The sequence below is a fragment of the Haliaeetus albicilla genome, chromosome 9 (assembly GCF_947461875.1).
Source record: "Haliaeetus albicilla chromosome 9, bHalAlb1.1, whole genome shotgun sequence".
Lineage (NCBI taxonomy): Eukaryota > Metazoa > Chordata > Aves > Accipitriformes > Accipitridae > Haliaeetus > Haliaeetus albicilla.
The window spans coordinates 13,121,980-13,144,512 of NC_091491.1; the positions used below are offsets into that span (position 1 = coordinate 13,121,980).

At 53.5% G+C, this 22,533-nt stretch overlaps 1 protein-coding gene across 2 annotated transcripts in view; it reads left to right on the top strand.

Moving 5' to 3' along the window:
* STX1A (syntaxin 1A) overlaps positions 1–22,533 on the top strand; it is a 94,419-nt gene that overhangs the window by 68,047 nt on the left and 3,839 nt on the right. Inside the window, exons 6-9 of one of the 2 annotated variants that reach the window (XR_011326105.1) lie at positions 12,886–12,994; positions 19,916–19,989; positions 20,303–20,440; positions 22,113–22,327. Coding sequence is in view for 1 of the 2 variants with exons in the window: in XM_069791621.1 (XP_069647722.1) it covers positions 12,886–12,994; positions 19,916–19,989; positions 20,303–20,440; positions 22,217–22,327 (432 nt within the window). In the remaining variant the exon portion in view is untranslated. The remainder of the gene's footprint in view (positions 1–12,885; positions 12,995–19,915; positions 19,990–20,302; positions 20,441–22,112; positions 22,328–22,533) is intronic. The other variant, XM_069791621.1, reaches the window with a different exon arrangement.

The following is a 22,533-nucleotide window of genomic DNA, read 5'->3' on the forward strand; positions in this document are numbered from 1 at the left end:
CAGCTTTGGGGGGAGAACATTTGCCTGCAATGTGTTCAGAAACCTGAAGTCTCTGTGTGTTTCTGCAATACCTGGAAGGATGCTTGAGCTGCTCGTAAACGAGACCAAGGCTTACTGATGCAGCTGGGTAACTCACCTAAAATTTCACTTAATCTAAGAAGACGGGTGGTCTTTCAGCGAGTACTGTGCAGGCCTGCAGCCTGCTGGAAATGTTCTTCCCTGTTGGGGCTGTGGTTGCCCCTCCACCGGGCATCGATCCGGCTTTGCAGTCCAGGAAATGTTAGACCCTTGAAGGGCTGTCACAACTCTTCCTCTTGTTCCCATGAAACAACCAATAACTAGCATCTTCTTTTGATGGGCTTCTTAGCAGAGTTATCCAGGGGTAGAGGTAGAGATGGGGTGCACCTCCCTCTCCTTGGCCCAGGTGGTCCTCAGGCTGCGTTATGCTCAGTTGTGATGAATAGTCATGCTGTTCACACTTCTGTCTGCAGCCAAGGTGGGGCAGAGCATGTTGGCTCTACCAGAGATGGAGATTGAGGGACGTGGGGCTTGTCTGTGGGTCCAACAGCACTCACTAGAAACTAGAAGTCACCGACCCTGCTTTCAGCTGGAGGTTGGGCTGCATGACCTCCTGAAGTCCCTTCCAGCCTGAATTATCCTACAATTCTAACTCCCCTCCCACCCCCCCAAACTCAAGAAATAGCTTAGAAATATTTGATGAAGGAAGTTTTGGAGTGTCTTGTAGTGAGGCTTTTCTCTCTCAGGAGCAGCTGATTGCAGTGGGAAGCTCTGCTGCAGATGTCCCTGCTGGGCACTGCTTGGGTCCTGGCCTGAGGCAGCTGGAAAGCGAGGACAGGTCACAGACATCTCTCTGATGTCCACGGTGGGTGCTAGTGGGAAGACTTTGAGAACACCAACTGTCAATGGGGTTGTGGCAAGGCCAGTGACTTGGCAGAAAGTGCCAAAAGAAAATTTCCTTGGGGAGGCAGCAGGCAGGCATGACCTGGGAAGGCAGTGCAAAGCACCAGGGGAGTGCTGAGGAAAGGGATGCTGAGGGGGAGCTGGGGACAGGGGAGGTAACTGAGCTTCATACACCCCTCATACAGCCTGCAAAATCTTCACAGATCTCAGGTTAACTCAGAAGCATTTGACTGCTGATGACCTGAGGTCTCATAAGACAAGGTTACCCATGGTCTCCAGCTGCTTTTGAAACTAGGGCTTCAGTTCCTAAAGAATCTGTACTTTGTGAAAATAGGACATGGGGTTTTTAGTCATTTTCTGAAGTCAGAGCTATGTGTTGGACATCCCAGGATTGCAGAGTATGTCAGGGTGGAGACAGGAGAGACCAAGGCCATGGCTCTAGTGGCCTCTGTTGGATCAGCCAGCAGTGCAAATTTATCCAGATCAGGCATAGGCACGCCACGGCACCTTGGCCCCAGCATATGTGCAAGACTTCGTGCTGACTGGAGTGGGAGAGTAGGTGGCACCTGACATTGTACCCACAAACACTTTATTAACTCCAGGTCTTAGAGGAAAGTGGATCCAAAAAAAGTGAATTTGTGCTGGGTTGGCATCTTGTGTTGTGTGACCATGGCATTTTTTTATTGAGTCTGTCCATTGTCAGCTATGGCCTGAGCTCTAAAAGCTGAATTGGTTTAGCTTGATGAAAAGGCACTAGACAGAGGTGATTACTCGTCTCCACAAAGTGTACAAAGCAAAGAAGTGTTTCATTTAGAGGTGGTATAACTTGGCCATACTACTCAGTAATGGGCTGAAAATGTGCATTAATTCTCATGAGGAAGTGATTGTTAAAGAACATGATGTTTTATGGCTTTGGATCCTCCATCTGCCAGAAGGAAAACCAGAGGCTTGATTGCATGAACTGTTTGATGAGAGCTTTTCCCATCATCTGTGTATCACCCTCGATGGAGCAGCTCCCTCCAAGGCTTTTCTAGAGAGGTGTTGTGTTGGCTTTGTGGTGTTGCCCCAGGCCATGGGTGCAGTGGGGAAGCACGTCCATAGAGGCCTTCTCAAGTGTGGGGTTTGACCTGGCTTCTCCCTCCCGTACTGCTGCCTTTGGGGATACCAGGGTGTTACTCCAGCAGACCTGAGCTGAGGATGGGTGAACCTGCCCCTGCTGTACAAGGGTGATTAGGTCCTGATGGCAGGATCAGGCCATCCACTGACAGTTGTGTGCCTAAGCCATGGCTGACTCCTGGGTGCTGCTGCACCCTGCCATGGGATCTGACTTTAGCACTGTCCCCTCTACAGCTGCCTGGACTAAAGCCACTGGCTCATGTGTAGGCTGAAAGAGTCACTTCTGTCCTGCAAAATACCGTGCATCAGGCTGTTGTGGGGGTCTCGCTGGGGTGACCCCAGGTTCCTGCTCAGACCACAGGTCCCCTCGTCTCCAACTTCCCACGCGTGGTTCATGGTTCTCTGGACTGTTCTCTGTGCTCTGCAGTGTTCATTTGCTTGGTCCTTGCTACAGAGGTCTTGTTGAAATGTTTACGGCTTGGGAAATGGCACAAGCATTTCTTTGCCCTCTCACTTTGTGCTTCAAAAGCGGTGAGTCTGGGGACCGCTGCTCACGAGTGTGTGTTTCCTATAGGAAGAGGTGAGAAACAGTTAGATAAATTGAATGGGAAGTGTACACATGGAAGCAGCAGAGGGAATGACAGAAGAAGGGATACAAGACTGGCGTGGGTTGATGGCACCTAACCCAAAAAGTCACTGAGATGCCAGCATGGATAAATGCAGCTTCTAAGAAGGCTTAGGATGGAAAACCATTTGGCAGCTTACTCCAGGACAGGAGTTAGAGGACCTCTGAAGGTCCCATGCAATTTAAATCATTCCATAATTGTAAATCAGCTGTGTTGCCTAATGACCCTGAGGCAGGAAAGGTCAGTGGAGTGGAAGATCAGTGTAGCTGGCAGGTCCTGGTGAGCACAAAAGGTGCATCCCAAACACCTCTGTGGCCAGCAGTGACAAAGAGCCCAGGAGATGAGGGAGACCTGTAGGACGTGTCACACACAAGCGCTGCTGGCCATGTGTCTTGTGGTGCATGTGAGTTTGGGGCACAAGAAAATGAGTGAATCCAGGAGGGAGTGAAACCAGCTTTATTTTAAATTTTTTTTTATTGAATAAATCGCCTTCCTGTTCAGTGCAGTCTCATGCTAAGCTTTGCTAGCTCAGTTGCAGCACTCTGGTGCTGAGCTTCTTTGGTTCATGTGTGTGTTTTAAGCAGCCTTGCCTGTCCCGGCTCAGCCATGGGCTTGTGCGGTGAGAGGTCAGCCAGGCTGGAGACATTTCCCCAGGGGCGAGGCACACTGTGGTGGTCAGGCAGACCATCTGCATTGCCAGAGACTGTGTTGAGGGCATGCATGTTGGGTCCAGGGCACCTGCAGGATGGCTGCATGGTTGGTGCAGGGCTATGAGCAATGTCTCGTTATCGTAGCTTCTTAAAATGAGCCTTCTCTGGGCTGAAGCTTTGTCTTCTGCCCCACAATGCAGGGTTGCTGTGTAGTTTTTACTTCGTGTTGGCCAACCTTCTGGTGGTCCTTTGGTGAGAGAGCACCTAGCAAGATGCAGTCATTGCTCCAGCAGTGGAATCTGTGTCTGCATTGCTGCAGGGCGAGCTCCAGTGCCTTGTCCTCACTGGTTGTACTGGAGGATGTGGAGGAAAACAAGATGTCTCAGAGCAGAGAAGCAAGGCCTTGTTCTGCAGCAATGGTTGTATTTTAGCAAACAATTAAACTGATAAAGGCAACGGGAGCTGCCGGCATTGCTCTTCAGCACCCAGGGGTGGGGATCCAGGCATGGATCTGTTGCTTTCGCAGCAGGTCTACACACAAGTACAGCTCAGTAAAAATCCTACTTTCTCTAAGTGCTCTGCAGTGAGGCCAGAGGAATTTGGGTGTTTATAGTTTATCTCCTTTTCAGTCTGGGAAGCCACTAGAGTAGTCTGCTCTCCCATGCCGCAGTCAGTGCTGAATCAATACATGGGTGACGTTAACTGATCACCTCTGCAGAGGCAGCTTCCAGCTCGGAGCCCAGTGTTCTCCCGGCCCTGCACAAGTGGTGAGAGGCTGTCGTGGCTGAGCCTGAGGCAGTGGGGAAACAGCCCTCTGCAAAACTGGGGCAAGAGAAAGGTTTGTCTCTAGAGCAAGTGGAAAGGAGAATTGCTGGGGCATAGCAAAGCCAAAGCAAAGGAAGGTGCAAGAGCAAAGCAGGACAGCAGCAAGTCCCTCTGCAGGCTAGCTCTCCTTGTCCCTCCCCAGAGGGATCCTGGCACAGGCAGAGCTCTACTCTAGCTGGGCAGTGTTGGGGAGAGTCAGAAGATCTCTTCCCAGAAAAAACCCTCTCCTTTACCACTCCAGAGACATTGCTGTGTGCTGACAGCAGTGCTGTGAAACCCCCACCGGGCTTTCCACTCTGCTGTGGTCTGCTCTGTGCTCTTCAGGAGCTGTTTGCCATCTCAAATGCATGTGCTGGGTGGCAGTGGCAGGGAGGGGGAGAGCAGGGAGGTGGCAATCCAAGGTGGCTGTCCTTGGTGTTGGCTGTGGTGTGCCCATGTTTCCCAGGCAAAGGCGTTACTTCTGCAGTCTCCGAGGAAACTAGAGGTGCCCACAAGTTGGTGCTGTGTAGCCCAGGGCCATGAATTTCAGCATGGTTTAGATTTGCACCATGTTTGAAGGTCTGTGGTTCAGACATCATCCTGGCACATGGGAGAGTGAGGCTCAGGGCTCTGCTCCACCGTAGTCATGGAATGGTTTGGGTTAGAAGGGACCTTCAAAGATCATCTAGTCCAATCCCCCTGCCTGATGTTCCACTAGATCAGGTTGCTCAAAACCCTATCCAACCTGACTTTGAACACTTCAGGGATGGGACAGCCACAGCTTCAATGGGCAACTCTGCCAGTGTCTCACCACCCTCATCGTACAACATTTCTTCCCTATGTCCAAGCTAATCCCACCCTCATTCAGTTTAAAACCATTGCCCCTTGTCCTGTCAGTGCAGGCCCTGGTCAAAAGTCTTTCTCCATCTTTCCTACAAGCTGCCTTTATATATTGAACAGCTGCAGTAAGGTCTCCCCAGAGCCGTCTCTTCTCCAGGCTGAACAACCCCAACTCTCTCAGCCATGGACCACTCAGTCAAGGAAGTGGGAGTTTTTTCTCATAATTTGGGCATTTCTTAACATTTCTCTAGGCTCTGCAGGAAATCAGGGGAGAGGAGCTACTCAAGGCTGCAGCTTGGAACCCCTGCATTGGGAGGCTGAGATGGGCGATGTAGCACACTGCTCCACTTTTGGGGCTTTTGTTTCTGACCTGTGTGGTCTCTGACTCCGGGCTCCTGCAGCTGTTCATCTTCCCAGGGATGCCAACCCCATGCTGGGACCCCGTGCCCAGCATGCATGCTTGTGTGTGCAGGACGGACTGAAGGCTGGGAGGTGAGCTGGGCACAGAGCAGTGTTGTCCCAAGGGTTGCATTGTTGGCTTCCCTTGTCACGGCACACTTTGGGTAAGAGGAGCTGACAGCTCTGTCAGGGCTGGCAAGCAGCGCTGCCAGGCTGTGTGTGCCTGATGGGTGAACTGTACTGATGCGACTGTTGTCACTGTCACATGGGGAACAGTGTGGGGTGACCTTGCGTTAAGGCAGTTTTCTTACTGGAACATACCATTAGTGTGAAAACATCCCTGGTCGTTGCTTGTGTTGCTTTTGTCCCGGTACCCAGTGTGCTGCTGGTGTGATTTTGAATTTTTGGTGCCATGGGACAGATCCTCAGTGGGGGCACTGCATTGCAATGGAGCTATTGCAGCTGGCGTTGACTGTGTTTGTAGCACAGACGTCCCCCTTGGACTCCCGGCCATCCAGGGACAAGCAATGGCCCAAATAGAAATCTGGTACTCAGGTTTGTTCCTTGTCGTAGGATCACAGCACATTGGTGAAATGGGAGCTCAGGAGATCCCAGCTCCTGCCACAGAGCAGTGCTGGTTGCATCAGGTTGCTCATAGCCTGTCCAGCTGCATTCTCGGTATCTAGAAGGATGGAGATGCCATAGGCATCAGTCCATGGGTCCTCTGGGCCACGGTCCAGTGTTTGACCGCCCTTATGATGATGTTTTCGCCTTTAATATTTAACTGGAATTCCCTGTGTCCCAGCTTGGTCCATTGTCTCTTGTCCTGCCCCTGTGCACCTTCAAGAAGAGTCTGGCTCCACCTTTTCATTCTCCCACTGGGTCTTTGTAGGCAGCAATAAGATCCCCCTGACAGCTTTGTCACCTTCAGCTGACGAAACCCTGCTTCTCTCAGCCTGTCCTCATTTGTCCTGTGCTCCAGCCCAGAACACCTTGGTGACCTCAGCTGGCTTCACTCCCACACCATGTGTTTTGGGGAGCCCCAAGCAGAACATGGCACTTTTTAGTTGTGCTCCCACAAGTGCTAGGTGGAAGTGAACAATCCCTGTCCCCAGCCCACTGGCTGTCCTGCTTACCCAGCCCACGATGAGTTTTACCTTCACTGCTGACTCCTGGCCAGCCTGACATCCATGAGGACTCCAGGAGCTCTAGATGCTTTCTGGCCAGCTGGCACCCAGCCTGTGCTGTGATGTGCATCCTGTCCCCAGCGGAGGACACTGCATTTGCCTTTGAGCTTCATGAGAGCCCCCCTTTCTCCAGACTGTTGAGGTCCCTCTGAATAACAGCCCTGTCTTCTATCGCTCTCCCCAGTTTGGTGTCTTCTGCAAACCTGCTGAAAGTGCACTCCACTCCACCATCATGGGTTACTGGTGAAGATGTTTAATGGTATTTTCAGACCCAGCATCACTCACTGAGGGGTTACCATTAGGAACTGGCCACTGCTTGGACTTGTATCACTGATCACAACCTGACAGGCCAGACAATTTTCCACTAACCTTATCCAACCTGTGTCCTATCAAAATTGGCTATAAGGATATGGTGGGAGTCTGTGTCAAAGGCCTTAAAATCAGGGTGTGCACCATTCGCTGCTCTCCTTTTACCTGCACAGCTAGTTATCTCCTCACAGAAGGCCATCAGGATGGCACAGCATGATTTGCCCCCAGTAAATCCATGCTGGCTGTTTCCAATTACCTTCTTGTCCTTCTGGGAGGATTTACTCAGTGACCTTCCCAGTGACTGAGGGGAGGGTGACGGATTCCCCAGATCCTCCTCCCAGAAGATGTGTGGTGTTTCCCTTTTTTTGCCAGTTCTCTGGAACCACTCATGATCACTGCCATCTTTGGCCCTTTGCAGTGACATTGGCCAGCTCCATCAGCATGCTTGGATACTTCCCACCTGGTTCCATGGACCTGTGTATTTCCAGTTGACTTAAGCATGCCCAAAGTCTACATCCCTTTCTGTGGGTAGTGTTTCACACCACTGGCCTCTGCTCAGAGGGCACCAGAAGGCCAAGGACAAACATAACCAGTGATCACCAAGACAAAAGAAGAAATGGAAAACTTAGCCTTTGCTGTGTCCCATGTCACTAGAGCTCCTGCCTCATTGAGTAGTGGGACCACAGCTTCCTTAGCCTTCCTTAGGCTCTTTGGTACTTAGGGCAGCCCATCCTACTGCCCTGCACACCCCTCACACCGCTGCAGTCGAGCTCTGCCTCTCCCAGCTCCTCCCCAAGTGCTTGGGCAATGCGTCTGTGTACCCCCAGAGCCTGGCCCCGCTCCCACCTCCCTTCCTAGTTTTGTGTGTGGGATTTGGGATGAGTTGAACTGCAGGGCTGATTTAGATATGCCTCTTACTTTAAGCGTGGTCCTTGTGTAGTATTTCTGCAACAAGGGCTTCACTAGTTTGTATGGACTTTGCTGTGAACAAATCACTGAGTAAAAGGAGGAATGAGGAGCCGATTCTGCCCTTGTTAACATGTTGTAAATTTGGAGTAACTGAGCATTAAGATTATGGGCTTTTATTCTGTCTTTGCTGTTGTCTTCTCCAGTCAGAAGAGCCTCATCAGACCTGGAGCTTTCATAGGAACGGCTTTGTCTTACCCCAGGCCAGCTGGCTGGGCTGTGTTGGAGCCAACAAGGCAGGGAGGCTCATATGAGCACGTGCCCCAGCACATCAGGCAGGACTGGTCCTGCAGCCACGGTCCTGGGGCAGCTGATGGTGCTGGTCTCCTCCATGGGAGCACCAGTCCGTCCCTCAGTGGCTGTCCCAAACTCCACAAGCCCCCGGCAAAGTGGTCCCAGGGCAGCCTTGCTCCTGGGCTGCTTCTGCAATGAGGAAAAGTTGCTTTCATGTTCTAAATTCGTTACATTAAAACCACTCTGTCCCCATTTCACAGCAGTAGTTTGAATAAAGCACCCTGCCTCAGTCAGCTCACCAGCAGCAGAAAGATACAGGGGCTTTGGAGTCGCAGCTCCCAAGGGCATCCCCAGCTCAGAAACATTGCCAGTGATGCAGGATCCCAGATGTCTCGACAGTATTTTCCGTGTTTCTATACGTATCAAATTTTGAGCTCATAATAGAGCAAAAGCTGCTATTTACATTCTTCCAAATGCCAGTACTTTCGGTCCTTGTTATTCAGAATAGCTTTTGCTCTAGTGGCTTTCAGGCTTGGTTTATCTAGCCAGTGCGGTGGAAATACTCACCTTGCTTGGACTAGTTCAAACACTGAAACAAACCCATCTGGTGGGAACTCAGGAGTGGGATCTCTGCTCCCCCTGTAACCCAGACAGGCTCAGGAGGAAGGCTGGCATTCCCCACAGGCTCCCCCACGGGATGAACACTTCAGAAATGTCTTTCTCTTAATTAAAAACTTTGAAGGCCAAGGTCCCAGGTTTCAGTGGATGCTTGTGGGGGTTTCAAAGCCCCCAGTGGGTACCCAGAGCTGTATGAGCTCTTTGGAAATCCAGCTTGGTGGTTCAGCGAATTGGGCTGCTTTCCCCACATTTGGGGAGTGAAGAGTTGCAGGCCCCCTGGTAAAACAACCCAATTTCCTAACTTTAGTCAATATTTTCTGTTTAATGAGTTTCTTTCAAATGCAAGGTACATTTTGATATGCTTTTTATTTACTCTGAATATTCAGGTAGTTTTATTTAATGACTGAAAGCCATTTAAAATGCTTTTTCCAGCCCATATTGCATGAAACTCCATGTTCCTTCAAGAATCAAATGCACTTTGTAGACATGTGGGATGCCTGTGGGCACATAAAATAACAATCTGACAAAATAAACAGTAAGTTAAATAAGTTTTTAAGTAAAAAAGGTATGGTGTGTTATACTGATCAGCAAAAAGGGGTGTCATTCAACACCCAGGCTATATTTGGCTGCAGATCAACATATGTTGATACTTTTCAGCTGAATAAGAATAAACTGGATTTTAGGAAAACAATTTTGAAAAGGCAGGAGAGTTGCTTGGGTGGCATGTCGTGTCTTTTTGCCGAATTTCAAGCCATGATGCTCAGGAGCTGTTTTGACCTTGCTTTGGGCCGTGCAGCTCTTGAACGAGGCTGCCTGCTGAAGCTTAAGCTGCTGGGGGGCTTTTGTGTGAGGTTTGCCAGCAGAGGAGGAATAAGATCGGCTGATTCTGAGGCTCTGTCATAAATACCGAGCTGCTGCTTGCTCAGAATAGCTGCAAAGCAAACACAAGTGTATCTTCAAGATGTCTCCAGTGTGGTCTCCTGGAGGTAGGGGTGTGTTGGCTAGGGTGCTCCAGTGTGCACCAGGTATGTCTGACCCTGCAGAGATGCTGCATTACACCGGTCCCCCACTGCATAGAGGCTTTGAGAGCTGCTCCAGCTCAGCCGGGCTGGGTACAGCCCTTCGGTTCAGTTCTCTGTGGTCTGTAACTCTCTTAAGTGTGAGCTCAGGCCATGCAGGTGGCCCTGAAAGTCCCAGAGCGATCGCTCATAGGCAGTTTCTTCATCATGTCAGTCTCTCTGTATCTTCTTTCTGATCCTTTCTGAATGTCCTCTTTTCCTATCCCTTTTCCATTGCCTCCTCTCCTTTCGCCTTCCACCATTTCTCCCTATTCCTGTTGCTCTGTGCTCCCCGGATTGGGCTGCATGAGCAGTCCATGGAGTGAGGTTGAGATAAGACAACCTTCTTCCCCCTGCACCAGGACCATCGGCTAGTCCCAGCTTGTGGGTGCCTGTTGCATACAAGAGTGATGCTGAGTGCCCAGGAAGGGTGTGTTAGATGTGGCCCATCAGTCATGTGCTGTTGCTTCTGCTGCATGGTTGAAGAAGCGCACCAGTGTTTCTTGCCTGACACAGTATTGGATTTGGCTTTGCTTGAAACTCATGCACCAGATTTGTCTTCTCTGGAAAGGGAGGCTTTCAGCCCTGTGGAGAAGGACTGGTGGGTGGAAAATCAGACGTGAACCAGCAACGTGGGCTTGCAGCCCAGAAAGCCAAGTGTCTCCTGGGCTGCATCACCAGCAGCGTGGCCAGCAGGTCAAGGGAGGGGATGCTCCCCCTCTGCTCCACTCTCCTCAGACCCCCCCAGAGCACTGCAACCAGCTCTGGGGTCCCCAGCACAAGATACACTTGGACCCTGCTAGAGTGGGTCCAGAGGAGGTCACCAAAATGGTCTGAGGGCTGGGACACCTCTGCTATGGAGAAAGGCTGAGAGAGTTGGGGCTGTGCAGGCTGGAGAAGAGACGGCTCTGGAGAGACCTTACTGCGGCTGCTCAGTACTTAAAGGGGGCTTACAGGAAAGAGGGAGAGAGACTTTTGACCAGGGCCTGCGCTGACAGGACAAGGGGCAACGGTTTTAAACTGAACGAGGGTGGGGTTAGCTTGGACATAGGGAAGAAATGTTGTACGATGAGGGTGGTGAGACACTGGCAGAGGTCGCCCAGAGAAGCTGTGGCTATCCCATCCCTGAAGTGTTCAACGTGAGGTTGGATGGGGCTTTGAGCAACCTGACCTAGTGGGAGATGTCCCTGCCCCTGGCAGGGGGGTTGGGCTGGATCGTCTTTGAATGTCCCTTCCAACCCAAACTATCCTGTGAGTCCATGATATTCTGTCACGAGAGTCCCCCCAACGTGCTGAGAAGCTGCTGTTTTGGAGCAAGAGAACAATCTGACCCCTCTCCGTAGCCCCCGTGAGCCCAGTGCAGCCTGCTCATAGCTGCAGGTGAGGGCTGAGCTCTTCTGTCTGTACGCTCACAGGTCTAAGGAGCTGCATAATGCCAATGTCCCCTTGGGTTGATCACCCTCCCCAGCTCCAGGAAAGGTCCACAGCCCGTTTCCAACCACCGTTACATGTTTTAGGGTGACAGAACTTCAGTCCCAGCAAGGGCGACCCACAACAGCCCCTTGCCAGCCCTTCACACCTAGTTCATCAGAGAGGATGGGAGCGTGTGGTGGGGAACAGCTGCTGCCAACAGCCATGGTGGGCGAGAAGCTTGGAGTGGTGCAAAGGCAGCCAGCACCAGCAGAGCTGCTGCTCCAGCCCCACTCAGTGGGCACAGCCAAGTCCCATGTCCCACTGCTGGCAGTTCTTCACGTTGTGCAAGTGCCATCGGCCAGAGTGAACCTCTCAGCTGCAGGGTGGGTTTTTCTGTGCCTTTATATACAACCCAACCATTCCCAGGAACAAGACGAAGGAAATGCATCCCTTTTTTTTTATTGCAAGTAAAACTACCTCCAAACAAAGCCTTCCACAACCCTGAAAAGCAGTGCAAAGGCTTTTATGATCTGGCAACTTGATCTAGTGGAAGATGTCCCTGCCCAAGGCAGGGGGGGGAGTTGGACTGGATGATCTTTGAAGGTCCGTTCCAACCCAGACCGTTCTGTGAGTCCATGTTCCTGTGAAACTCGATTTCTAGCACATTGGGGGAAGGGCTCATTCAAGAGATAAAAGCGTTTGGATGGAGGATGCACATGATGCTCTGTCCTGAGCTTCCTGGAACATCTTCAGGGCTGTTTGCTGTGCTCAGCCTGGCAGCTGGATCAGACAGCAAGTCAGGCCCCAGGGTGGGTGCTCACATGGGGATGAGCTTCCCCCATGGGGGCAGCAGCCAGCACCAAGAGGGTCAGTGTGTTCAGCTGGACCCTGCTCAGGTGTAATTCCAAGGTTTTCTGGCACTTTTCCTGGAGAATGGAAAGCAGCCTAGTAAGATGAGGGTGCTGTGCGTGCGGGGGGCTGACAGCTCTGCCACACCATCTGCCCTGGGCTGGCAGCGATGCAGGCAGCTGCTCGGTTTGGAGCAGGCCTTCGTCACCAGCATCCTCATGGGGCTGGTGCTCAGGGGAGCCCTCCAGTGTGGGGAAGAAAAGTGGGACCTTGCTTCTGGAGCAGGGACAATTAACCCGGACATCTCCCATTCCCCTGACCCAGCCTGTGTGCCCTGGCCCCTTGAGTCTCCCTGCCAGCTATGCCATGGTGCTGCCAGCCAGGGTGGAGGTTTGATGACTGAGGGCATAGGGTCCCCCCAGGGCCTTCCTGCCCAGCTCCAGCCCTGCAAAGTGACCACTGTGGGTCCATCCTGCGCCTGTGCAGGTCTGGCACATCCCGGCAGCATGGCAGAGGCAGGCAGGGCTCGACACTGGGCGCCGTTGTGGCCTTGGCTCCAGGCTGCTTTGGCACAACCTGTCGTGTGGTGCAAGGAGGGTGCTGCCAGCCATGACCACCTGGGGTGTCCTCTGGGGGCTGAAGGCTATGTTTGGCTTGGACTTGGGTGAGGGGTGCGTCCAGTTCACCCCCAGCCAGGGCCATGTCACCTTGCTGCCACCTGCCCCCCTTGTGCTTTGTCGCACTCCTCAGAGCAGCTTTTGGGCCAGAAATGCTTTTTGGGCTGGTAGAGGTGTGGGGAGTGCTCGGGGCTGAGCCTTCCCCTGGCTCAGGGGTGGCAGGTCTCTCCCTCCCACAGCACCCTCACCCCCACTCTCTCTTCCTCTCCCCTCTGCAGCACTCGACGCTGTCGCGCAAGTTCGTGGAGGTGATGTCTGAGTACAACACCACGCAGACAGACTACCGGGAGCGCTGCAAGGGCAGGATTCAGAGGCAGCTGGAGATCAGTGAGTAAACCCGGAGGGGGAGGGCAGCCGGGCTGTGTGTACCGTGGGGCCACATCCTGCACTGGCTCTCGCCGGGTCAGAGCTGCTCCCGCAGCTGTGCAGAGCTCCCCTGTGAAAACCTGGGGGTGCACAGGGCTGTGCATGCACCTGTGGGAGCAACTGGGACACGGGTCCTGCTGGGAGATAGGCACGTGGTGGTACCTTGCATTTTGGTGCCAAACTGCATCCAGCAAAGCTCATCCAGCAAAGTGCCAAAAGTCATCTCAGATTTTCTTAAGTGCTGCATAGAGAGTGCAGAGAGCACAGGGAGAGAAATTTCTTCCTTGTTTGCAGCTAATTTCAAATTCAAAGAAGCTAGCAGGAATTCCTGACTCCCATGTGTTGCCTTGCCTTTCCTCTTGGTGCTTTTCATCGTGGGTGAACTGAACTAAATATAAAACCAGAGAAGTGAGCTCTTGAGATGGGGGCACTCGCTGCTCCAGCAGTTTCCCTTGTTGCAGGAGGAGCACAAGCGTCGGTGCCTGCCCCAGGCAGCCGCTTGGTTTGGGGTGGGCTGTCATCCCCTGTGTCCTCATGGGGCTGGTGCTCAGGGGAGCCCTCCAGCATGGGGAGGAAAAGTGGGACCTTGCTTCTGGAGTGGGGACAATTACCCCAGCATCTCCCTGGACCCAGGACCATGATGGCTTTTAGCAGCAGTAGTGGTGTCTTCTGGCCAAAAGTGGTCCCCAGGTAACACCTCTGAGGCTGTCACCATCGTGGCACTAAGATCTCGCTGCATCATTCAGAGCCCATTGCTCTAAGAGAAGTCCAGTCCTTCCTGTCCACAAAACCTGCTCTCCTGGTGGTTCTTCTGGGCAATCGGTGATACCTGGTTAGTTTTAGAGAAATGTGGTCATCTCCCAGCAAAGAAGAATCATACCACCACTGTAACTAGGGGAATAAGCAAACAAGGGAGAAGTCAGGAAGTCAGGGCATGCAGAGCTTAAAAGAGATTTTTGCAAATAATCTCATTGTCAGAGAGGTGTTGGTTTTCTGTGCTCAAAATGAAAGTCTGAAGCCTAGTCCAAGTTCTTTTTTTCTCACAAACAAATGGGTGTCTTTATCCCCTTTCACAACTCAGCAGGAATAATACAGTAGGAGAAATTTGAGTCAGAATGGTGTCCTTGAAGGTCACCTATGGGAATGTCCTTCATGAACTGCAGATGCCTGGGAATCTGGGTGCCAGTGGAGTATGGTAGTTTCTGTGGAGGGCCAGAAGGAGACTCAGCTGTGCAAGCCTTCCCTCTGTTAAGATCAGTCTTTATAATGTATAATAATAATAGAAATGTTTCACACTGGCTGAATGGAAAGGTTGACTGACAGGAGGCTCAACAAGAGCTTGACGTTTAATGTAAAGCAGGATGGTGAGTGTGTCACTGCTCCAGCTGACTCATTCGTCAGCTGATGTTGTTCTGTAAGTGATACCCAGCCATAGGGGTGGCTTGTAATGTAAATTGGAATTTAAGGTATCCCTATGCCTTCCTTCTAAGACAGGAGAAGATTTGAAAGGACTTAGCCAGGTCCTTAATTGTCTGCAGACTTGAAAGAAACCTTAATCTTGTTTTTCTACTACCAGATTTTGGAAAGACGCTGCCGTTTTGCTTAAATTATGCAGATGTGTTAAAATATACTTGTCTTCACTCTGTCCATCCTGCCGGGCTGTCACTGCCTGACAGAGCATTGACAGGGCACAAGGAAAAGGCTGCTCAGGACTCACCATGGTGCAGTGGCTGGGTGCAGAGGGAGTGTCCTAGTTAGTGATGGTGAGGAACCCGCTTTCCCTTCAGGGTGGAGGTGTGGAGCAGATGCAGATGCAGGATGGGGTCTGTGCTGGGAAGGTACACAATCCTGTGCACAGTCCTTTGCAAAAGCTGTCTCTGTCAAGACAGTGGAAAATCTCTTCTGGCAAAAAGTCTCATCAAAAGTAACAAGCTTATTGAAGTTTTATCAGGAGTGCTTCCAGGGCAGAGAGCTCTGCTTGTCCTGCAGTGTTCCAGCCAGCATCTTCAGTCCCTGCTGCTCTGGGGGCTCTTGAACAGGCTTTTCTGAATGGAGCTCAGCTGGGATGTGGCGACTGCACAAAGCTCTACAAAATCCTCAGCTCTCGTTTTCAGCTGATCAATCCAAAGATAGAAAGTGCCGGGAGCTCTGACAGCAAAGCCAGTAAATCACTCGGGTTTTGAAAGTATGAGAGCAGGGACTTCTCAGCTGCTCTGAGGAGGCTCCCCAGCACCTGGTGAGCTTCTCCCTTCTAACTGCATCTGCTTCTTGCTCTGGAAGTAGGACAGTTGCAGAAGAAATGGTGATGTAGAGTCACTGCCCCAGGCCACAGTCACCCTCTGGGGCTCTCCACAGCCCTCTCAGGATCTGCCCCTTCTCTTTGTGCAGGCACCACCATGTCTGTGTGTGCCAGAGGTTGTGCCTCAGTGACCCTCGCCATCATTCCTGCCCATCCAGCACATGCTGAGCCTGGGAGCCTGTCTGATGTGATGAAGTGCATGTCCTGTCCTTTCCCACTGCTTCTGCCCCAGCCTTAATTGTTGCCCTCACCACCCCCTTACTCACTCACTCTGCTCCCAGACATGCCGAGATCGCAGATGCTGTGGAGGGATTGCAGGATCCTGTGTCCTGTGTGGTTGGTGACAGATACTGGGTGGCTGTCCTCTGGCTGGACCATGCCCCCACCAGCAGTGTCCCTGCGTCTGCTGCTGGGAGCTGCGCTCCCCAGGCACGAGCCTCCCCGTGCCTGTGGTGGGAGGTGTCAGTCCTTCGTTTTTTTCCTCTCCATTTTGTCTGTTATGAGAAATGACATCTTCAATCTAATTAGGTTTTGCTCCCAGAGAAATTGGATTTGAAGCTTGGACGAGCTTTCTGTGGTGAGTGTGCAGCTTTGAAGCCATGGAGGTGCTGCACAGACGCTGCTTGTTTTTATGAACAGTTTTGTCATGTGCGAGACCAAGGAGCCAAAAATAAAGCATCTGCCATCTCCAAAGGCTCTGCGAGAATTAATCAGCCCCTGCCCCACTGTGCGACACCAGGTTAATTGATGTGCAGAAGGGCAAGTTGTGGGTGCATCCCAAGCTGTTCTTGAGCCAGGAGAGTCTGGAGGCTCAGATCTGTGTTCAAGACAGCTTGTCTCCAGCCCTGTCTCCTGGGACTTTGGATCTTTGTTGTAGTCATGTCATAGGATTGTGGACTTGCGGAGTGGTTTGGTTGAAAGGGACCTTCAGAGATGATCCAGTCCAGCCCCCCTGCCATGGGCAGGGACATCTCCCCACTAGATCAGGTTGTTCAAAGCCCCATCCAACCTGACCTGAAACACTTCCAGGGATGGGGCAGCCACAGCTTCTCTGGGTGACCTGTTCCAGTGTCCCCAGTCCTTTTCTGGCCATGTTTCCTGGAAGGACCCTGGCCCTGCATTGTAGCTTTGTCTCCAGCCCCATCTCCTATAGCTCCTGATGGGGCTCTTTAGAGCTACGCCAGAGCTGATTTCACAACTTGTGTTGTCTGGCCCTGCTGCTGGACACCATTCTCAGCACCCTGCTCACGTGCTGTGGGATGGGTGCCAGCTTGGTGAGGGCCCTGCATGTGCTAGGACCACACTGGCTCCTAGCTCAGCCCTCCCAGAGCATCCTCACTCCTGCTCTGCAAGGGATGGCTTCTGCTGTGAGGCAGGCGTCCCTGTCATCTGCCTCCTGCTGCTTCTCTTCGGGGCTGCAGACCAAGCATGGAGGAGCAGGTTGCGGCTCCTCTCCTGTGGTTCTTGATGCTAGCATCTCACACGTGGATCATCTCTCTGCTGTGTTGGGCAAGTCCCTTTTCTTCCTTCTTATAAGCTTTATTATACTTCTAAAATATGTTCTTAAGGTCTGTTCTGTTCATTATTTGGTCTCCTTACAGTACACAGCTGGATTTAAAGATGTACTCCATTTGCAGAGGAGAAGCAATGAGCTGTGGGTTGGGCTCCCCGCTGAGCCACTAGGCTGAGTCCCTCCCTCCAGCCCCCAGTACCATGGGAGGGAAGCAGGCTCCATTTGAGGCTCCTCGTGTCTGTCGAAGGCAACTTGCTTGTCCCCCAAGAGTTACAGCAGTAGAAGCTGCTGCTGGGAGAGCCCAAGGCCAGGACACTTGATGGCACCGCCCTGGTGCTTTCCCCACACTGTCTGGGCCACCATTCTCTACGTTTCTTTGCTCTCCCTGTTGGGTTTGTGGTCCAGTTTCCACACAGCACCACAGCTTGCCGTGACCTGGACTGGTGGCCCAGGAGCTGTCCTATTACTTTGAAAGCTCAGTGTCAAGGCAGAGCAGGACTGAACTCATCCCATTTTGCTCTCTTCCCATGTATCCTGGGCTGCCTGTCCCAAGCTCCTGCCAGACAGCCCTGGGTGTGCTAGAACAGCGCTGGCTCCTGTAGGGTCTGTCCCTGGATCCCAGCTGGGCCATGCAGTATCACTGAGGCATTTCTATCAGTTATTAAAATAAAAATCCCATTAGCTTTTTAGATTATGAGATATTAGTCATATAAATAATAGAGGAATTCCTTCCTGGCTGTGGACAGTTAAATTGCAGAGAAAGTATTTCATTTCAAGAAAACCAATAAAATAAAAATTTTATTTTAAGGAATTTCCATTTTTCCCTCCTGGCCACTGTTTTTTCTCTTGTTCTTTTCTTATTTTCTATTTCTCTTCCAACTGTAATTTTTTTGGACACCCCAGCAATTGTCTCCTTCTTTTGTGCCACCTGTCCATCACAGTTCCATGTTGCTTTTAGAAACCCCATGAGCTCCAGTCTGTAGCTCTCAGCTCCTGCTCTCTCCTGCAATGTCCCATCTGTGCTGGTTGCTGTGGATGACCTGTTGCAGGTGCTGGGGGAGCTGCTGCACTGGATCCAGCCCTGCCCAATGGAGCTGGGATGACACAGACTTCAGATGTCACCTCTCAGGTGCCAGACCCCTTCAGAACCCTGTATGTAGGGTCTGTCCCCTGTGCTCGGGGCACTGTCACAGCCCTCTAGCTAGTCCTGCTCCTTGGAGACCTTCGGAAGAGCTGCTCCCGTCCTTTCAGCCCACTCCTTGCTTCCTTGCCTATGTTCCCTGGAGGAGAAACAAATCTGATGCAGGCAGCAAGGAACCATCCACACTCACTGCCGGGCAAGGAAGTGCAGGCACAAGACAGATGAGGGGAACAATCCCAGCTGCCTCCTACAAGTCTTGGAGTGTGCTCTCCGGCCTCCCAGAGCTCCAGGTCCCTGGTGGTGTTTGCAAGGGACCCCAGCAGGTTTCTGCACCCTGCCACCCTTCCTGGTCTTGGTGCTCTGTTTATCACATGGCCCAGAAAGCATCCAGAAAGCTTTGTTACATGCTTTTGATGAAGAGGCTGCACATTCCTGGCCCAGCCATGGATGTAAACCCTGTTGGTCTGTGGGAAATCAGAGCTAATGAGCATTACCAGATAATGAAGTCCTTGTACTGGAGTCTTCTGCGTGTGTGTGGTTGGATTTACTACCTCTCCCTTCCTGCAGCCTCCTGGTGCCAGGAGACAGCAAACAACCTCCATGTGGCACTGGTAACACTGCTGAGAGCCTGCAGGCTCTCATGTGTTCTTGGCTGCTATCACCACCAGTATCTGCTGATATGGGATTGTTTTCCTGAGGCAAAGCCAGAAAAACGCTTTCCTGTCATGAACACTCAGAGCGCCCATGCATGTGGGGCCCCAGCAAGGAGCAGAGCACAGGAGATCCGGGTGCTCTTCTCGTTTCTGCATCTCAGGGCAAGAGAATCATGGACTCACAGAGTGGTTTGTGTTGGAAGAGACCTTCAAAGATGATCCATTCCAACCCTCCTGCCATGGGCAGGGACATCTCCCACTAGGTCAGGTTGCTCAAAGCTCCATCCAACCTGACCTCAAACACTTCCAGGGATGGGGCAGCCACACCTTTAATGGGCAGCCTCTGCCAGTGTCTCACCACCCTCATCGTACAACATTTCTTCCCTAAGTCCAACCTAACCCCACCTTCATTCAGTTTAAAACCATTGTCTTGTGCTGGGGACCCCAGAGCTGGCTGCAGTGCTGAGGGGGTCTGAGGAGAGCGGAGCAGAGGGGGAGCATCCCCTCCCTCGACCTGCTGGCCATGCTGCTGGTGATGCAGCCCAGGAGACGTGGCTTTCTGGGCTGCAAGTGCATATTGCCAGGTCATGTCCCATTTGTCACCCACCAGAATCTCTCAGTCCTTCTGTCCTTCTTCACAGGGCTGCTCTCCCTCCCTCCCCCAGTCTGTACTAGTCCTGGGGGTTGCCCCGACCCAGGTGCAGGACCTCACAAGTAAAGAGATGCGTCATGAAGCATGGAGGTGTCCTTGTTGGAGGAACTCCCCAGGCAGGGTGGCAGCATGCACCATGCCTGTGGGGTGGTGGCCAGACATGGCTGGGTGGCCAGGGTCCCCTGCAGTGCTCCCTGGGGCACTGACACACTTGTGGTGAAGATCTGGACTGGGTTCAAGGTTTTGGGCACCTCCCTGGTCTGAGCCTGGTGTGGCACTGCTGGAAGCAGGGAGCACTGTCCTATGGTCTGTCCCCGTGCTCTGCCATGTCTCCTCCATGCCCCTGTTCAGAGGTGCCCTGGACTCGTCCTGGAGGATGTTATTGTCCCTTTGTGGGAGGAGGGGCAGCTTGACCCCCTCAAAAAGAGGGGTTGCAGGGCTGGCACAGAGCCGGGCTGTGGGATGGCAGCCCCTCGAACTGCCTGGTGCACTCTCAGGGCTGGAAGCTTTGCTCCACTCCACTCTCAGGAGATGCCATGGAGACAGCAGAGCCCTGTGGTAGGGCTGCGGGACCCATGGCTGGAATAGGGGGCTCATGGCTGACCCATATTGTGTCACTTGCAGCTGGCAGGACCACCACCAGCGAGGAACTGGAGGACATGCTGGAGAGCGGCAACCCAGCCATCTTCTCCTCCGGGGTAAGCACTGGCACGGGCTAAAGCTGAGCCAGCCCCCCTCATCCTGGGTGGGTTGGCTGGTGGATGTGCTGCCACAGTGGCCCCAGTACAGGAGGGATGAGCACAGCCCATGCAGGAGGTGGGACCTGCGTGCTCAGGTCTGGCCGGAGGATGCTGCCTGAGCAGGGGCTGCATCCTCGCCAGAGGGTGGGGTGCGGGTTTGCTCCAGCCTGGCTGGAGGGGCTCTGGGGCTCCTGCCTTCCCTCTTTTGGTGCCCCTAATCCCAGCATCTGAGGAGCTGAGCACGGTGCTCAGTGGCCCTGTCTTCTTGCAGATCATTATGGATTCAAACATCACCAAGCAGGCACTGAATGAGATTGAGACACGGCACAGCGAGATCATCAAATTGGAGAATAGCATCCGAGAGCTGCATGACATGTTCATGGACATGGCCATGCTGGTGGAGAGCCAGGTAGGGAGATGCTGCAGCCCAGTGGCTGGCTCACCTGGGGAGGTTGGAGGGTGATGGGGCTGCGAGCAGTGCCCTGCCTGGGTGGGTGCTGAGGGGAAGAACTGCATCTGGGACCAATGCAGCTCCCACTGGGGCTAAGCTGGGCTCCCTGGGGCCAGAGCCACCCACCCTGCACCCCAGAGCTGGGGGCTGCTGTGTGCCCGGGGCGGGAGGTTTGGTGATGGGCTCTGGAGGAGGGCAGTGGGTGGCTGCCACTCAGGTAGAGATTTCTCCATCTCCCTTGGAGCACTGGGCCCTGCCGGTGAGCTCAGGGTGCCACCAGCCTTGGTGGTCCTGCCAGGCCGCCTCTGGCTGTGCCACCAGCCCATGGCACCTGGTCCTTCAGCTGAGCACATGCTCTGGTGCCTCTGCTCACCCCCCTTCTTGCCCACCATGCTGCCACGGCCCGAGGAGACATCAGTGGCAGGTAAAGCCCGCCAAGCCCCTGCCGGTGCTGCATGCTCTGCTCTGCATGGCTGTGCCCTGCATGTCTGCGGCTCTCGTGTGGCTCTAGGGTCTGCCTGTGGCAGGCAGGCAAGGGTGGCTGTGGCACGGCAGTGTTGGTGCCCCGTCCCGTCTGCCTCGGAGGACAGACATGGGGGATTCGCAGTTCCCTGCCCCGCTCTAAGGGCTAGGCCATGCCAACACCCTGCATTGCCCTGTGGGTTGGGAGGCTCCAAGCTGCTGGCACCAGGAGCAGAGGGGTGCTGGGATGGCAGCGGTGCTGGGCTGGCAGCAGTGCTGGCAGCTGCCTGCTCTGCCCCTGGCATGGCACAGGTGGGAAGGAGAAGCAGCAGCTTCAGGCAAGGCCGGGAGCAAGCAGCAGGGAGCCTGGTGGGGGGGTCAGTGCTCGGGGAGGGGGTGACACCAGAGCACTCCTGGGCTTGCAAGGCTCGTCCTCCCCCTGCTCTCCAGCATGAGGCTGAGAAATGAGTATTGGAGAGCTGCTGGCTATGACCCCCCTGGCTCTGCAGCCCCAATTCCTTCTGTGCCATGCAAGAGGGTGCTGGGCTTCGAGCCACCCAGCCCTGCCAACCCTGTCAGTCACATGAACTGTCAGACTCTCTCTGCAGCTGCTGCACGACCTGGCTGCTTCCCTGTGCAGTCAGGATGGGGACAAAGGAGGTAGACAGGCTGGGGGGAGCTCACCCCAGTCCATGTCCCCATGTCTGCAGGAGTCCACATCCCCAGCCCATCCCTGCAGCCAGGGGGGCAGAGCAGGGCAGGAGGCACTGCAGGGCCCTGCAGTCCAGCCTCGCCAGCCTCATTCCAGGGCCCTCTGCTCTCGGCAGGGCACTTGTGTGGATCAGAGTGGTCACCTCTGCATGTGCGTGGTTTTGTGAGCATCCCACATGGCTCTGCTGGTGCGGCCCTTGCTCCCTTAGTTTCAGCAGTGTGTGGTCTGGTGTCAGTGTAGGTCCTGTTGCAGCCTTGATGTCACCTGAGATATTAGACAGGGTGGCCACCAGGCCAGGACTGGGCTGGGGAATCCCACTGCTTGCCTCCCTGCTGGGATGTGCACAGAGATCCCAGCCCTCTGGGATAGAGCCCTCAGTCTGGAGCTCCCACCCCAGGGTACCCTGGGGCACCCACTATCTGCAGACGACTGACGGTCCTTCTCTCTCCTGTGCAGGGCTGCTGGGCAGGGGGACATCCACATAGTGCCGGGGAGCAGCAGAGCAGGAAGAAGCTCACGTCTGTGTGCGCGGGTGCGTGGGCTCTGTCTCCACTCTGCAGGGCGAGATGATTGACCGCATAGAGTACAATGTGGAGCACTCAGTGGACTACGTGGAGCGGGCTGTGTCTGACACCAAAAAAGCGGTGAAGTACCAGAGCAAAGCCAGACGGGTGAGTCACGGCACTGGCTGGGGCCCATCTTCCCCTGCCTACACTGCTGACACCTCCGTCCCGGGGGAATGCCTCTGTCTGGCACTCCTGCCTGCCCCACTGCCTGCACAGAGGAGCAGGTATCATGGCGCAGCCCTACACGTGCCTGGGCACTGCTTTATCCCACACCACTGGGTGCAGCACAGGTTCCGCTGGTGGCACCAGTT